A 17,225-nucleotide genomic window follows, 5' to 3' on the forward strand; every position below is an offset into this window, starting at 1 on the left:
TGTTTTATAAATATTAATTAATGTATGAGGCAAAAAACAGAACTACACGCGAACATGTACGAAAGTGTTGCCAAGGTAATAAAAAAAATAAAAATGAAACTTTCTTTGATTATTTTCTAGAAATCCAAGCAAACGCAAACTTAAAATGATCACCTGGACGAATCCTATAAAAATAATTTTGCACTTTCGACCAAATAAGAATTGAAATAATATTGAACAATAAGGATGTCACAATGAAAGTGTTTTTCTCCCTTCACCCATTCCTTAGTTATTGTATATTTGTAATTAGAAGTACAATCAACAGGAAACATTTAAATGCAAAATTCAATAAATATTAAAGAATTAAACAGGAGTATTGACATGTTAATGTTTGATATTGTTTAATTTCGCCAATAACGAATCAAAAATATTGTAACTGTAACTATGACTGTTCTATTTGGTTTGCATTATAGTAATCTTATCATATTTTGCCCTACGAAGAATAAGAGTTTTTGTTTTTCAGAGCTTATATATATGGCAATTCAAGTTGTCTATGATTCACTTTCATTTGACGGCTGCCTGCCACATCCGGCCCTCGAACGAAAGGGTCCTTTTTCAAGCGTACGCCATTGCTGGCGTATGGTAGTTTATTTTATTGAACGAAAAATCTGTAACCATCCAAAATGGTAAGTATTTAATATCATAATTATGTGCAGAAAAGTGTTCCTGTGTATCCGTGTTATCGTTTTGAGAATATATTTTACGGTTTACCTGCAAAACTCAAATTTTATAGTTACCTTCATGAAAACCGTCTTTGTGATCGGGTGACGTTTCCAAGTGTTGCGGTGATTGATCTGTGTCTTGGAAACTTGCTAAGAAGTTACTACTACAGTTTATTAAGACCATGAATATGAAGGCGACCGTAAAATTATCGTCAAAAATGAAACGTGCGTGTATCAAGTGTGCCATCTGTGTTGTGATGTGGGGTATGTTGACGGGATGTTTTCTGGTTTGCGCAGGTGAATTTCACCGTAGACGAGATCCGTGCCATGATGGACAAGAAGCGGAACATCCGTAACATGTCCGTCATCGCTCACGTCGACCACGGCAAGTCTACCCTGACCGACTCGCTGGTCTCCAAAGCCGGTATCATTGCTGGCGCCCGTGCCGGTGAGACTCGGTTCACGGACACGCGCAAGGACGAGCAAGACAGATGTATCACCATCAAGTCGACGTGAGTACCTTAAACACCACATGGTGCAATCGTTAACCTTTTGTTGTCTAACATGGACGCCGCTGAGTCGGCGAATTACTGTGCCCTTGAACTTAACCGCTACGGTTCGGTTACAAGTAAGTTGTATAAGTTAGCAGTTTCTAAATTGTTGGGACATCCTAGATGAATAGAAAAATAGCTACCACTTGTAGCTTATACCACTTGCAACTTAATAATCAGCATTACAAGTAAGTGATAACAATTTATTCATGTCATTATATTGAATTTATAGACAACCTAAAGACACCAATAACAGCTGTTGCACAAGTATTAGAAATATTCACATCATTGTACTGCCATTATTTAAATATACTTGAAGTTACACAACCCTGAACAAGTTCACATCTAAACTATGATATGAATCTACATGATGAATGTTCTTTACCATTAAAAGCTGAATTCTTTTTGAAGATTTTTCAGAACGGCCATCTGATCTTACTTTAATTTACCCTATACTAACAGTTCTAGCTATGTTCCTGTCTAACACCTATATTTTACCAACAGTGCCATCTCTATGTTCTTCGAGCTCGAAGAGAAAGATTTGGTGTTCATTACCAACGCTGACCAGCGTGAGAAGAGTGAAAAGGGTTTCTTGATTAACCTGATCGACTCACCTGGACACGTTGACTTCTCGTCTGAAGTGACTGCTGCACTCCGTGTAACTGATGGTGCCCTGGTCGTCGTAGACTGTGTCTCTGGTAAGTTAACTCTACCATTATTGTTAAATGAAATAACCCATTATTATAACCCACATAAATCTCATAAGTACTTAATTCAAACTAGTTCAGAACTGTTTTAAGGCTTTGGTCCCTTTGTTCTATGAAATGTTTAGGGTTATTGTTACAGTGCTATTTTAACTATACTTTCATAGCCTAAACTTAATTTTTAGCATTGCACAATATTTTTTTTGCTTTGAAAGTCAAATCAAATACAAAGAAAGTTGCAATCATTGATGACTGTAATCTATATCATAGTTGAATTTTGTTATTGAATGACATTAAATTCCACTCCTATCACAGCTAGATAAGACGGGAAGTCTTAATACCATTGCAAATATCAAGTGAAAGTTGATAGTGTTTTACTGAAACACCTGATTAGCCAACCTCTGCACCATCTCTTCTTAAGCCTGCAATGCATTATCTTTTTCAGCATTTTAACAAATATGACGTAGGAGAACTAATTTGCAATAGTTGGGTCCACCATTCAATGACATATCCAGATTTGATCAAAGAATATGGTTAAAAACTATTTTCCTCCCTAGGTGTGTGTGTACAAACTGAGACTGTACTGCGTCAGGCTATTGCTGAGCGTATCAAGCCCATTCTGTTCATGAACAAGATGGACCGTGCTCTCCTGGAGTTGCAGTTGGAGGCTGAAGAGCTCTACCAGACCTTCCAGCGTATTGTTGAAAACGTCAACGTAATCATCGCCACCTACAACGACGATGGTGGTCCCATGGGTAAGTTTGGCAAATACTGATGGATAAAAATTTAAACTCTTTGTTGAACTTTGTGTAGTCAGCACAACACTGATATTTACTATTTGCAATAAATTATTACTTAGATATTGTAAAACTAGATATTAACTAACTATGTAAATTGATTTTTCGAAACCACAAACTTGGTTAAGTGTTATTTTCATCTAAGAGACATTACTGTTGTATCTTAATCCTCCTTGTGTACAATGTAAAGGTTAGCGTGAAGTTTAAGTGTTAACCTATGATAACCTTTTGTACAATACTCTAGGTCATTCTGGCATTGCATATTCCTTCATACTAATGAAATTACTCCATAGATATTCCTAAAGTGTAAATCTCTATTGCCTATTTGTCATACATAACCTGTTCATTTACTCTTTGAGTCTTACTAAAATTTAATGTAGAATTTTTGTACCCAAACATGTTACAAAATTACCCATATTGTAAGGATAGCAGTGTGTTGATAGCTTTAGAATGACGTACCCAACACCCACGGCTCACTACCGCCTACGCTCTTACCCTTTAATGCCTGTGACGCAATAGCAACTCTATTTCGAATAGCTAACACAAGAAAGCTTTGTGTAAACGTCGACAGAAAATGGGGGTGGGCGGGTGTAACTTTTTTATTCAACTTTTACTTTTTATTATGATATCGCTTAATTTCAACTATCGCTTTTATAAAAACAGGTTTCTAGAACGTGAACAGTAAGCAAATGTGTGTAATAAATGAGATACAAGCGTTTATCGGCTAAGCTTCTTGATCGTTAATATTTTCCAAAAATTAAATCGTCATCGGGGGTCTAGTTTAAACTGTATCTTCCAAGTCACTGTATGTTGTTCCTTTTGTGATTTGTAAATCCCTTGTGGTTATTGTACCGTCTATCATGGCTTAGTGCAACCGGCCCACCAAGGATCTCAAGATACACACATAAGCAAATAACAAAAAAAAAAGAGAGGCAATAGTGTAAACGTGGCTGTCGCGTTAGTATGAATCCGGCATGTTTACAACACGTGATGTAAATCGCGCGATCCGCTTGATAACGCGCCAAGGTTGCAAGTGCCACATGATGTGCTTTATATTATGTTGTGTCATTTTGATAATAGCTTCAAAAAAAAACCTACTTTGAATAAAAACTTGCCAAATTTTTCATGAATTTCAATAAAAATAAACTTCTACGAGTTACATGTTTTCCGTCGATGGCTATTAATTTCAATATTTTTACAAAACCCATTTACAAAGAGGCTATATAGCGGTAACTGACTTCTGTGGTATAATGATACTGCAATGGATCGATTCTCCTTCGTCCCTGAGCTAGTTATTTTAGCGTTGTAGCAGTATTTTAGGATTTTCAACTAACATGTACTAGCGTAACTGTCGCAATATAGGGTTTAAGAAAATCGATGATGACAGAAAGGTACGAAGATATACATTTCGTTTAGCAGCAGACTGAAAATTATTAATAAGAATACAACAGAAGGTTGAGATACAACTTAATAACACCTCCCAAGCTTTCAATAACTTTCAAGTCCCGACACATAATATTCAACCTGTTTTGTTTAATCAGGTGAGGTCCGTGTGGACCCTAGCAAGGGTTCCGTCGGTTTCGGTTCCGGTCTCCACGGCTGGGCTTTCACCCTCAAGCAGTTCTCTGAAATGTATGCCGACAAGTTCAAGATTGACCTCGTCAAGCTCATGAACAGGTAATTAATGTTAATTGATTTTTGGAGCCAACATTTTGGTCCATTAATGAATTTTTAATGGTAGACTGCAACCTACCACCTAGACTCAGCAATTATAATGGTGAAAATCAAATTAAACGACAGGAAAGTATGTTTTTTATATGTTCTATGGGATAAACGCATGCTTCATCAACAGTGCTAACACCAGTATAGATTTAAAAGACCTAATTTATGTCAACTGCCTCATTTTTAAACTTTCTTACCTTGGCAAAACTAAAAATTCTACTAAATCTTTTTGTAAGGCATCTACACTGGTTAATGGTATAAGGCCCTGGTGTCGGCAAACATCCGCAGCACTTAAAGAGGGCATCATCATATTCAAACACGCTTTTAATATATTGCACAAATTTTAAATGCGTTAATAACTTTGGCTATTGAAGGTTAATAATGTTACCACAAATTGCTTTATATTCGCTAATGTATGCTTGGTGACTGGGAGGTGATAGTCTCGCTGTATTTTGAGGTTATGTTTGAACACGTGTTTTCGCTTCTGGCGAAGTCCTTATTTTTAAGCACCTATTCTAAATAATGAAGATGGGAAAACCTAACTAATTTCACTTCCGTTCTAATTTTGGCTTAGTCGTAAATCTCATATTTTTTTGTTTCCGCGGCAATCTGATTTTTAAATTTAAGGATTCCAATGTCTTCCAGTGCAAAGGACTTCTCTTATTTTGACATTTTGAAAATGCTTTACAAGCTTTCTATCTTCATAAATTATCAAAAGGCTAAGATCTATATTAAGTCAACCAAATGCAGCATTGCAGATGCACATAATGACGCGCTGCGGGCATTGATTTGTACACACCCGACCTCGTTTAGAAACAGTCCTCGGGAAATCAAACTTATTTCTTGATGATAAGGTTTATTTTGTATTGCCTTTAGTAACGGGAAGTAAATGCTCTCGTCTTATGTCAGGCTCACAAGTACCAAGACTTGACGCAACTTGTTTCATAATATCTAACCCCATTGCACTATACAGCTCGGTTACGAAAGTAGTACTGCATCAATAGATCCTCAAAAAATAGTATTCAATAGGTTCGCATTTTCTTACACTTTCGACTTGTGCTATTTTAATGTCATTGCTTTGGGCTATTTTTATCTCGCATTCTTATTTCGTCGTCTTATGCACTTGGTGGGAGGGCTTTCCTTGCGGTGTCATAAGCTCATTAATGCTTTTGAAATCATTAATTCTGTATTCAAAGCCTTAACAGTAATAGAGACTGTTTAAGAGTTGATCCCTTCTTCGTCCCATTGATACTGGGTAAAGTTTCAATGCTATACACCAGCGGCAGACCGGGACAAACAACAAATCTCAACTGGGATTGGTGAACTGTTATTTGTTGACTTTTTACAACGATTGTTGAGATACATTAGTTAATATAAAAACATATTTGTGATAACACTATAGTTTTGAAATAAATGTTAAATTAGCTTGATATGGTTATTATTATTTTGTATTGTTTATGAGTATTATTGTTAATTAAATAATTCTTGAAAAGAAATCCGAAAATGTGTATTTAAAAAAATGAATATTATTTTTACAACCAAACAATTTGTGTCTAGGCTATGGGGAGAGAACTTCTTCAACGCCAAGACCAAGAAGTGGGCGAAGCAGAAGGACAATGACAACAAGCGTTCGTTCTGTATGTATGTGCTAGACCCTATCTACAAGGTGTTTGATGCCATCATGAACTTCAAGAAGGAGGAAATCGACGGCCTCCTCAAGAAGATCGGAGTCACCATCAAGCATGAAGACGCTGACAAGGATGGAAAGGCCCTGCTCAAGGTATATTGATAAATATTTGCTATAAATCTCCTCTTTTTTAGGTTAAAAATGTTATGACAATTGCAACTGACGTAATGAATAACCAGGATTAGTTTATGATTTCAAATAAGTCCCAGTGTTGCCAGTTACTTCAAATAAGCATCTGGGTGTCAAAGTGGACTAAAAGTAAACTTCATGCCGGAATTGGCTGTAAGCTATTGTAGTCTGCAGCCCCATAAACGTATGAGATATTTAAAAAAACAAGCCTTAATAACTTCCTTAAACTATTTTATCGTAAGACTTTTCCTAAATATATATTTTTTGTCGTACAGGTTGTTATGCGTAGCTGGCTCCCTGCTGGTGAAGCTCTGCTTCAGATGATTGCCATCCACTTGCCTTCCCCCGTGGTCGCGCAAAAGTACCGTATGGAGATGTTGTACGAAGGTCCCCACGACGATGAGGCCGCCATTGGTATCAAGGTAAATATACTGAATAAAAAAAATCCTAAAGAATCCTAAAGTTTATGAGTAATTTTATTAATACTAATTACCAAATTTGTTTCTTTTAGTCCTGCGACCCTGAAGCTCCTCTTATGATGTACGTGAGCAAGATGGTACCGACATCCGACAAGGGTCGTTTCTACGCTTTCGGACGTGTATTCTCCGGCAAGGTCGTCACCGGCCAAAAGGCCCGCATCATGGGACCCAACTTCACTCCCGGCAAGAAGGAGGATCTGTACGAGAAGACCATCCAGCGTACCATCCTCATGATGGGACGTTACGTCGAGGCCATCGAGGACGTGCCCTGCGGTAACATCTGTGGTTTGGTCGGCGTGGACCAGTTCCTTGTCAAGACCGGAACCATCACCACTTTCAAGAACGCGCACAACATGAAGGTAATCATCATTTATCAGAACAGCATATAAAATAATGATATAGAATATATATTTATTCTTTAATATTTCTGGACCACAAAAGCTAAAAGTTTTCACTGTGAACAGGTCATGAAGTTCAGTGTGTCGCCTGTCGTGCGTGTGGCTGTAGAGCCCAAGAACCCTGCTGATCTGCCCAAGCTGGTGGAAGGTCTGAAGCGTCTCGCCAAGTCCGACCCTATGGTGCAGTGTATCAACGAGGAGTCCGGCGAGCACATCGTCGCTGGTGCCGGAGAGTTGCATCTTGAGATCTGTCTCAAGGTACGGCCATGTTTATGCATTCTCAAATTGCAAAATAATAGGTGTTATGAGCAAAGCAATGCAATCTTTAATGCTATGTACAGTCCCAGTGTTGCTAGTTACTTCTTGTAAGAATCTGGGTGTCAAAGAGGACTAATAGCATACCTCATACCGGAATTGGTTGTAAGCTATTGTAGTATACAACCCCATAAATGTATGATACATATTATGATACTTTATAGTTGAACTGAAAAAATGGTTACTTGAAAGTGTATACTAATGGAATGCTTTTATATAGGATCTGGAGGAGGACCACGCTTGCATTCCAATTAAGAAGTCTGACCCCGTGGTGTCGTACCGTGAGACGGTCGCCGAGGAGTCTGACCAGATGTGTCTGTCCAAGTCGCCCAATAAGCACAACCGTCTGTTCATGAAGGCCCAGCCCATGCCTGACGGTCTGCCTGAGGATATCGACGAGGTAACTACTAAAGATACTTCATTTTACGAAACTAACTCAATTCATTCACCTTCTGGCACACCCGTGCCGCGCCATAGCGAGTCGGTCGCCTGTCGGCCGCTTCGCTAAGACGGTGTCGGCGTGCAAACGAAGCAGATCGTAGCTCGACCGCATCTAAACGCTGCATAGGACCTCTATCTTTATGTCCATGGACCGCATGCTACGGTGCGGGCGATACATTTATCATATTTGTTTCTCTCAACTAATAGAAAGATAATCAAAGTAAATATGTATAGAAATATTATTTTTTCTTCATTCATCAGGGCCGCGTAAACCCCCGTGATGACTTCAAGACCCGTGCCCGTTACCTGACCGACAAGTACGAATACGACGTCACTGAGGCCCGTAAGATTTGGTGCTTCGGTCCCGAAGGTACCGGCCCCAACATCATGGTGGACTGCTCCAAGGGAGTCCAGTACCTCAACGAAATCAAGGACTCCGTCGTGGCCGGCTTCCAGTGGGCCGCCAAGGAGGGAGTCATGGCTGAGGAGAACCTGCGTGGTGTGCGCTTCAACATTTACGACGTCACGCTCCACACCGACGCTATCCACAGAGGTGGCGGTCAAATCATTCCAACCACCAGGAGATGTCTGTACGCGTGTCTGCTGACCGCGCAACCCAGGCTTATGGAGCCCGTCTACTTGTGCGAGATCCAGGTATGTTCTATCCCGGTGTATGTAACATGCATGTATCCCCGTATATCCAGTCATTTCTTGTTATGTATAATCTTTGTAAAGAGCTTCCTTGAATGCAGCAAGTTTGACAACAACCATTGAAGTAAATAAAATAAAAAAACATTTTGATTACCTTGTTTGACCCAAAAAAGATCGAATTGTTTAGTTTGAAGCAAACTGGATTGCGAGGTTACTGCTATTAAATTTATAAAACATTGCTGTGAATGTTGAGCCCAGCATGACCCCACGTTTTTCCTGAGCGGACTAGCATGCACACGATAGCTCCGCCTTTCCGAGACGTGGCAGATTAACAGTTCTTTGTTTTGGCATCGTCACCCGACATACACCTTGCCTGAATAGGGGAACTAACACACCAACAAAATTATAACTACCTTACTGATTGGAATATCCACAATCAACAAACAATCTGAAAAACTAGCTGATTTTTTAAAGAAAATTTAAATATTTAAGTAACTCCAAGCAAGTTGTGCTTGGACTTACTACAATAAGTCACTAACAGTGACAATAAAATTGCGAAATTAAATAAAAATAAAAATTATTATCTTAAATCACACATTTCAAGAAATGTTTTTTGTACAAATATATAAGAACTTGTGATAAAATAATAACACTATTGCATTTGCACTTTTGAAACAGTGTCCTGAAGTAGCTGTGGGTGGTATCTACGGTGTCCTGAACAGACGTCGTGGTCACGTATTCGAGGAGTCTCAGGTCGCTGGTACTCCTATGTTCGTTGTGAAGGCCTACCTGCCCGTCAACGAGTCGTTCGGTTTCACCGCTGACTTGCGTTCCAACACTGGTGGACAAGCCTTCCCGCAGTGCGTGTTCGACCACTGGCAGGTCCTGCCTGGAGACCCGTGCGAACCCGCCTCCAAGCCCTACGTCGTCGTTCAGGTACGATTTCATTCATCATAAGTTTGTACATTATATTTCTTCAATTAGTTATGTGCCTATCATAGTGGCAAATCTTCTGGCACACCCGTGCCGCGCCATAGCGAGTCGGTCGCCTGTCGGCCGCTTCGCTAAGACGGCGTCGGCGTGCAAACGAAGCAGATCGTAGCTCGACCGTGTTTAAACGCTGCATAGGACCTCTATCTTTATGTCCACGGACCGCATGCTACGGCACGGGCGATACAAATGAACTTAATTATTTCGTAAATTTTGATGATATAAATGTCAACACAATATTAACAATATTTTTCTCTAATCTTTACAGGAGACAAGGAAAAGGAAAGGACTTAAGGAAGGTCTCCCGGACCTAAATCAATATCTTGACAAACTGTAAACGTCGTAGCTAATGCAATCCATACTGTAATATATGTAACATTATTGAGCGCGCCTCACGCATTATACAATTTTTACGTTAACATAATAATATTATTTTAAACATAGTACTGAATTGTATCGCCTCAATTAAGTTAAGTGTTAAGCTCGACGACGCTGGTCGGACCGTTTGTTACTGAGTGACAGAATGTTGGTGTCACCAACCGAAACTAAATAAACTATTGAAAATACCACAGTCTATTCTATATGAATCGTTATGATGTAGTCGGGAACCATGATTCATTACTTGTACTGTAATTAATTTTTTAAATTATAATTTTTCTATTTTAAAACTGTCCTAGTGTTTTTATTTGGCTGAAAAACCAGTCACATTTTAAAAGGTGAGTCAAACTTATTAGGTAAATAAATTCTGTAATGCAGTATTTGCCTTACAGAATTTAACACTATAATGTTGTGACAATACTATCGTTCTACAATATATAATTACTAATGACTGATTGTCACTGCATAATTATTTTTGAGCTCTTATGACACATGTAACCAAAAAAAAAATATGTTTTCAGGTCTTATGGCTTCATTCATTGGCAGCTTGATGTAAAAATGAGAGGATATTTTGCAGAAGATAGCTGTACGTCAAATATATTAAAGGTAAATTATTAATGTTTAAATATTAAGACATTAAAAATATTAATGTAGGCATTGTATAAAAAAGGCACTTATGATGAAAATTCACAGACCTGTTCTGAGTAATGAGGAACTATTTAAATAACTGAAACTACTAGATAATACGAATGTATATATATGGTAGTTTCAAACAAAAATTAATATAAAAATAATATGTTGTTTTTTGCAGGTTAATAATGAGTTCTTGACAAGTTGATGAGTGAATTTATAATCAACCAAAAGGTATGTATTTTACCTTTTAATAACAAGTAAATTTTAAATACAGCCATAAGTATATATAATACTTTAGTATAAAATTACTTCCAATAAACTAGTTTTGGTGATATTGTTAGCTTTCAAAATGATGATAAATTCCTCCTGATGCCACCATGACGGGTTTATACAAGCTCAACAGGACTGACACTGCATGAAATCTCAGCATTGTTGATAAGTAGTTCTAATTAGTTTTAACCAATGTGTTTGTTTATTACAGACGTTATTGCAGGAGCTCATCATGTCTCTATCTAAGTTGCTGATTACATTTGGAAAGGTAATTTTTATCACTGTGTTCTACTTCTCTTTCCATTTTATTTTAGTCCTTTTTTGTACATATTTGATTATTTGGCATCTGTGTATAAATTTAAATGAGGATGATAAAATGATGACAATTCTTCCCCTGATGCCAATTATGATGGTTTACAAGCTCAACAGGCCTGAATTAACAATAAATACAATTATGATGAATTCCTATCCCGCGCTGATGTAATAATACAAATTTTATTTTTATAGATGCAGCAAGAAGCTATCACTTGAATAGTAACAACGAGAATCCTCAAGGTGAGAATAAATTTCGTATCAAATTATTGGTATACATATATATTTCCTAGTAGTCCACTGTTGTCAGCATATTCTTTAATTACTAGTGATTGTAATCAAATTTTATCAAATTAAAGTATGACACCTTCATATGATGATATATCACAGACCTGTTCTGAATTTTATTGAGGTTAACCTTATTTGTTCTGATAATAAACTAAAACTGTATAGGCAGCTAGCCTATGGAGGATCACACTATTTATAAGCTTTCTTTGTTGTTGCAGATCGCTTACATGACGAACAGCTCAAGGAGAAAACAGAGGCTTTCATTATTAAGTCATACAAATGTGTTGTTGTAATAAAACATATTGAAAAAAAATATTTTTCATTTTATATCCTTCAACTTCCTTTAAAGCTATAATCGTTTCTGAGATTTGATTCGAGTTTAACCTTTCGTGTGATTGACCCACGCTCGTAATAATTACCGTCGTATGCACGGCCGAAATGAAATGGCGCGAGGAAGCGGCGAGCGTTCCTTTGTATGTGTGTGTAAGCATTTTAAATTTCGCGCCATAACATAGACCGGTGATACAGGATGTTTATTTTTGATTGTTGAAAAATCTTTAATGCTGGATTAGAAATAAAAAACGTGTACAAAATTGTATCTTTTTATTTATTAAATTATTAACAAACATTAAAAGTTGTTCCTTATAATTAGTTACAAATAAAAAAAAATTAATTGGTTTATTTTAATCTAAAAAAATTTCCTTTCTTTTTTCTTTTTATTGTCTTTTTAAATCTTTTCGTTTCCATTCCTTCTGAATTTTTCAAGATCAATTATAATTTACGTCGCCTCCTTCTATTCAAAATCTGATCTTGCAAAATTTATAATTGAAGCAATGGAAACAAAAATACTTAAAAAGACAATAAAAATAAAGGAAAAATTTCTAGGAAAAGGATAATTTTCTAAATAATGACAATAACCATAGAATAAAAATGACCACTTTACGGAAAAAGGAAGGGTAATGAGTTGACACCCTATGTATGTATGTATGTATCTGAATCGGTTGTTAGACCGTAGCTCAAAAAGTACTCATCAGATTTTGACAAATGAGGTGTCGATTGATTCGTCTTAACACCAGGAGTGTCATAGGCTAGTTTTTTCTATAAAAAATAGGCTACTTTAAAAAAAAAGCCGATGAGACAGAAAAAGTTGCACTAAATAAATTGATTTCTTCACAAATAACGTACTTGCATTAGTTTTGATTCAATGAGTATTGAAATACCATTTGGCATTACAAATATTACTTAAAATAAATAAAAAATAAAATAGCAAAGATTGAATAATTAGAAATTGTTCGACCTGCTAGCGCCATCTCTTGTGTGTTGACCGTATTATTTGGAAATGCTCTAGACACGGTATTTGTCCTGAACGTGAAGTTTGAGTAATTGTCACAAGCCACCAAAAAGAGAAAAATAAAAATAAAAGTTATAAAAACTAAAACCCGACTACGGAAAAAAGCATCTGAAAAGTATGAAACAAGAATATATTCCAGAATCAACGAAATACGGTAGTGAGCATCTCCAGGTTATGGCCGTAGTCGCATGCCATTGTAAGCACTTAAATAAGCACGCATAAATCATAACGGCATGCGAATACGGCCATAACCTGGAGATGCTCACTATACCGTATTTCGTTGATTCTGGAATATATTCTTGTTTCATACTTTTCAGATGCTTTTTTCCGTAGTCGGGTTTTTTTGTGGCACGATGTTAGTTATACCTACATTAGCGACAAAATTTTATAAATTTTCGAGAGTGTGGTATTCAATCCAACATTGACCGAGACAAAGGAACTTCTGACACTTCTGGCAAACGGTGTTAACTTCTTTCCGTATTTTTTTTAAGGAGCAACGAACGCAGCGGTTTCTTTTAATTTTGTTTCTTTTGCTCCCCGCTCGATCTTCTAAAGAATCTGCATAGATTGGAAAGTGATTATCACCATCTAAGCGGAGAAGAGCAGGAGGATTTATTAGCCGAGATAAGGTCAAATTTGGGTATTTCTGAGCCAGTTGCTCCGCCAATTTATATCTGAATTGCCTGTGGCTGAGGGGATTTGTGCTGTTCTCGCGATGTATGATAAAAATGTTCAAAATGCTAACATTTATTAGCCGTTTGAACACTTTCAAGTACCATTTCATCCCCCTTTTGCGTTCCATTAAGTACATGGACAGCATTTGATCTTTTAAATCTACACCGCCCATGTACTTATTGTAGTCGTGCACAACCACAGGCTTCAATATTTGTTGTCCTGCTCTTCTTCCAGGCAACATGTCCGCATTGTGGTAAGTCGACACTGTGGTTACTAATTTAACGTCTTTCCAGGATAAGACAGATACGTCACCACAGTGTCTACTTACCACTGCTGCTTTTTGAAGTTTCCTTTCGTTGAGAATTTGTATGTCCCTCGGTGTCCCCATTCTTCGCCTGTTCAGAGTTCCGATGACATCGGTCTTATTCAACTTTAAAAATCGTGTCAAAGTAACTGAATTATAAAAGTTATCCATTACAAGACAGTGACCTTTGTTGAGGAATCTTTGCATGAGCCTTAGCACCACTTTCGCACTTGCGCTCGTAAAGCCATACAAGGAGTCCTCCGCAGAGTCCCCTGTCTGTGGATATTTTTTTCCCGTGTAAACCTCAAATTTGAGCAAATAGCCTGTAACCGCCTCGCAAAGTTCATAAAATTTGATACCAAACCGTGCTGCTTTTGTACGGATACACTGAATCCAACTCAAGCGTCCTTTAAAAAGCAGCAACGATTCGTCAATGCTTATTTCTCTGCGAGGCGTGTACATGCTATTAAACTTTTTATTACAATGGTCAATGATGGGTTGTATCTTAGCAACTTTACGATCGGAACCATGAACACTGATAGTATTGTTATCGACAAAGTGCAGGAAACGCATGAGTAGCCAGTACCGTTTTATACTCATAAGTTTACGAAAACCTGGCATGGCCAGGGTACCCGTGCTCCAGTATTCACTCACACGTCCTGCGACCATCAGCGACATAAAAATCATCACCGCAAAGAGCTTGTACAGCTCATCAGTAGTGGTTTCTACCCAATCATTTAATCGAGAATGCGCCGAGATACCGTCCGGTAACTCGGATGCTTGCGCTATCGTTTGCCAGGCATACTCGTTGGTCTGTGCCACAATACTGTTCATTATATCGTGATCCCAAACATGAGTGAATAGCTTCAGAGGATCTGTTTCCTTAATATTGGGACCTCGCTCGCCTGCCTGGGAATAAACTTCCGGTTGACCTCTAAATGTACTATAATCGCTTGACCAATTGAAAGATTCAGACAGCCTCTCGTGTTCTTCGGGATCTTCCTCAACATCTTCGGCTGTCTCTTCCAGGATAGCTCGAAGCTCCTCCAGCGACATAGGTTCCTCCTCTTCCTCACTGCCCGAATCCACTCTTAGCTCCTCGCCTAATGGCCCACTGAGTATCTACAAGAGTAAATTGCCATTTATGATAATTCTTTTTGATAATGTGACAAATATAATCATATTCATTTATAATTAATCAGAGGGAGAATGCGTGCAAAACTCTAAAAATAAAAAGTAAAAAAAAATTGTTAAATATCTACCTCGGAATAAGACATATCAAGGTCATGAGGCCTTTGATTAGGCTGCCAATCATAATCGTCGTCATCGGGAAAATGTCTTCCGGTACCCTACAAAGATGAAAATTGAAAAAAATATTTACTTGTTAGAATTCCCTGATTAACAAAAATATTTGATACAAATATTTATTAGCAGCATACCACACTTTTTGAAGTGCTGGCTTCGGGAAGCCCGACGTCGTCAATAATTCGGTCTGGCTCCATTACCTACGGTTATTTAGGATAGATTAGTTTTTTATTTATTTATTTATTTCAATGATGACAGAATGAAAGAAATAAAAAAAAAATCTGTACCAGTTAGTCAATTATGCCATTTAATAGTTTATTGGACGACGTAGATCTTGCCTAGTACCTTCTTGTGTCCACGTAGAGAAAATGAGTTAATTTGATTAAGAAATCAATTTTATTTTTGAAAATAAAAACATATTCTTCTTGGAATGATCTGATCAATGAATTTAAAAAAAGAATCAAATTAAAATTAAGAATTTATGAGCAACATTCGTCTGGGGATAGTGATCATATACACTATAACCACATTTGCACCAGAAAAAATTTGATAGTAGAAGCCGACGAATTGTATTTCTACTCATGATGACACGGAAGTGCCTTATGGAGTTATTAACTTCCGTGTGGCAAATATGACAAATATTTTCCCGCAAGAAATGGGTTTCCTCCCATGGCCACATACACTCTCCTTTATAGCAAGAAATATAGTCGCGTTTATGCAAAAACCGGTCAAGATCCAGGACCACAACCATGATGAATTCCTAAAAAGAAGAGAAAACCACTAATGACTTATTGATACTTTCTGATATTTATTGCTTTCGCTTTTATAATATTATAAAGTTAAGATAGATACGCGAGAAAAACCGTGTGCAGAAAAATAGTTACGAAAACTTGGACGAAACCATATGAAACGCTAGTAGTTTTACGTGAGCGAAATCGATTAACAACACCAGTTATTTTTTTTTTTTTATATCATGAGCATGTATAGTATCGTTTATTAGTAAAAAATATTGAAATAGTAAAATAATATTGTTTTTTTTTCATCTCGTTTCATTCCATTCCATCTCATTCCATTTATTTAATAACAAGTGTCAATAACGCCATAAAATGCGCAATTTATTTCATTGTCGCTATATACAGTTTACACTGCAATTATAATATATAGTTCAATATATCAATGGATTCAAACAAAACAACATACTGTACAAAAACATCAAGACTGACGTAACATGACGCCATTCGATTGCGTCATCTGCGTCACGTAAATGCAAGCCCTATTATGAGAATGTGTGCGTGCATTTTGCATGACCTTAGAAAATGTCAATTATTTTTCATATTCTGATAAAAAATGTACTAAAACCTTTATGCAATTCGAAAGTTAATGAAATTTCCTTTATAATGATATATAATAACGACATTTTTTTAAGATAGATGCAAATATAAATCGATAAGAAAATCAAAACATTGACAGAAAAAACATCGCGAGAGATTTGATCGTAGAAATATCACAAATCAAGTTAATAATACATTTATTTTCAATTGTTTTATGTTCTACATAATATAAACAAAAGCAAAATAGACAAGAATACTTACAGTTGTTTATTTTCGTGAGAATCACACAAAAGGAATTTCACCGGTCGCACGTGTCACCAGAATGCACTTGTTTTTACTTGTCGATCCCATTCCCATGACGAAATCCATTCAGTCTAATGGCCGCCCGTGACAGATTCATTCAGTACGTTTTCGTTGCAAAAAAAAATTTACCCAAAAGTCCAAAGAATAGAGAACAAAATCGCATTTAAAAAGTTTGTTAGTTTTGGACGTGGATCCACGCTTAGGCACACGAGGGTAAAGATTTTTCGAACGTGGATCCACGTCTAAAACACACGAAAGAGATCTTTGGGGAAAAAAGCAGTAGACAACATAAATAGATAGTTTCTTACGAACCTTTCAAAAATACCTTCACTGTCTACATCGGACCTTGCGACAGAACCGTATTCTGACAGAAACGGATTACCGGGTTGATTGTCCGTCAGTCCTCTAATACTCACGGGAGTGCCACACCGTAGAGAAAACGTAAAAAATAACAATATGTATGTGGTAATCATATTTTCAATAGGTAATACTTTTTACTCGAATACTGAT

At 37.1% G+C, this 17,225-nt stretch overlaps 2 protein-coding genes and 1 long non-coding RNA gene across 5 annotated transcripts; 2 read left to right on the top strand and 1 right to left on the bottom strand.

The window, feature by feature from the left end:
* The first annotated feature begins 554 nt into the window (after positions 1-554).
* LOC113505410 (translation elongation factor 2-like) lies at positions 555-10,231 on the top strand. The gene is made up of 13 exons (XM_026888084.1): positions 555-665; positions 999-1,213; positions 1,757-1,950; positions 2,514-2,711; positions 4,295-4,430; positions 6,033-6,255; positions 6,567-6,713; positions 6,803-7,129; positions 7,235-7,426; positions 7,704-7,883; positions 8,186-8,578; positions 9,254-9,511; positions 9,834-10,231. Exons 1-13 carry the CDS (start codon positions 663-665, stop codon positions 9,900-9,902), a joined length of 2,535 nt encoding a protein of 844 aa, XP_026743885.1. The 5' UTR covers positions 555-662; the 3' UTR covers positions 9,903-10,231.
* Positions 10,232-10,559: 328 nt separating this feature from the next.
* Positions 10,560-11,759, top strand: LOC113505411. Its single transcript, XR_003401628.1, has 4 exons — positions 10,560-10,807; positions 11,058-11,114; positions 11,354-11,401; positions 11,665-11,759. It is a non-coding gene; the product is annotated as an uncharacterized LOC113505411 (long non-coding RNA).
* Positions 11,760-13,126: 1,367 nt separating this feature from the next.
* Positions 13,127-16,972, bottom strand: LOC113505386 (piggyBac transposable element-derived protein 4-like). Of its 3 annotated transcripts, none has more exons than XM_026888060.1 (4): positions 16,674-16,972; positions 15,216-15,281; positions 15,039-15,125; positions 13,127-14,898 (listed from the first exon to the last, which is right to left on the bottom strand). In XM_026888060.1, exons 2-4 carry the CDS (start codon positions 15,276-15,278, stop codon positions 13,183-13,185), a joined length of 1,866 nt encoding a protein of 621 aa, XP_026743861.1. In that variant the 5' UTR covers positions 15,279-15,281; positions 16,674-16,972; the 3' UTR covers positions 13,127-13,182. The 3 variants fall into 3 exon arrangements, with proteins under 3 accessions (XP_026743861.1, XP_026743859.1, XP_026743862.1); XM_026888058.1 differs by lacking the exon at positions 16,674-16,972 and adding an exon at positions 15,369-15,552; XM_026888061.1 differs by lacking the exon at positions 15,216-15,281.
* Between the last annotated feature and the right edge of the window lie 253 nt (positions 16,973-17,225).

This window comes from Trichoplusia ni, chromosome 25, assembly GCF_003590095.1.
Source record: "Trichoplusia ni isolate ovarian cell line Hi5 chromosome 25, tn1, whole genome shotgun sequence".
Classification (NCBI taxonomy): Eukaryota; Metazoa; Arthropoda; class Insecta; order Lepidoptera; family Noctuidae; genus Trichoplusia; species Trichoplusia ni.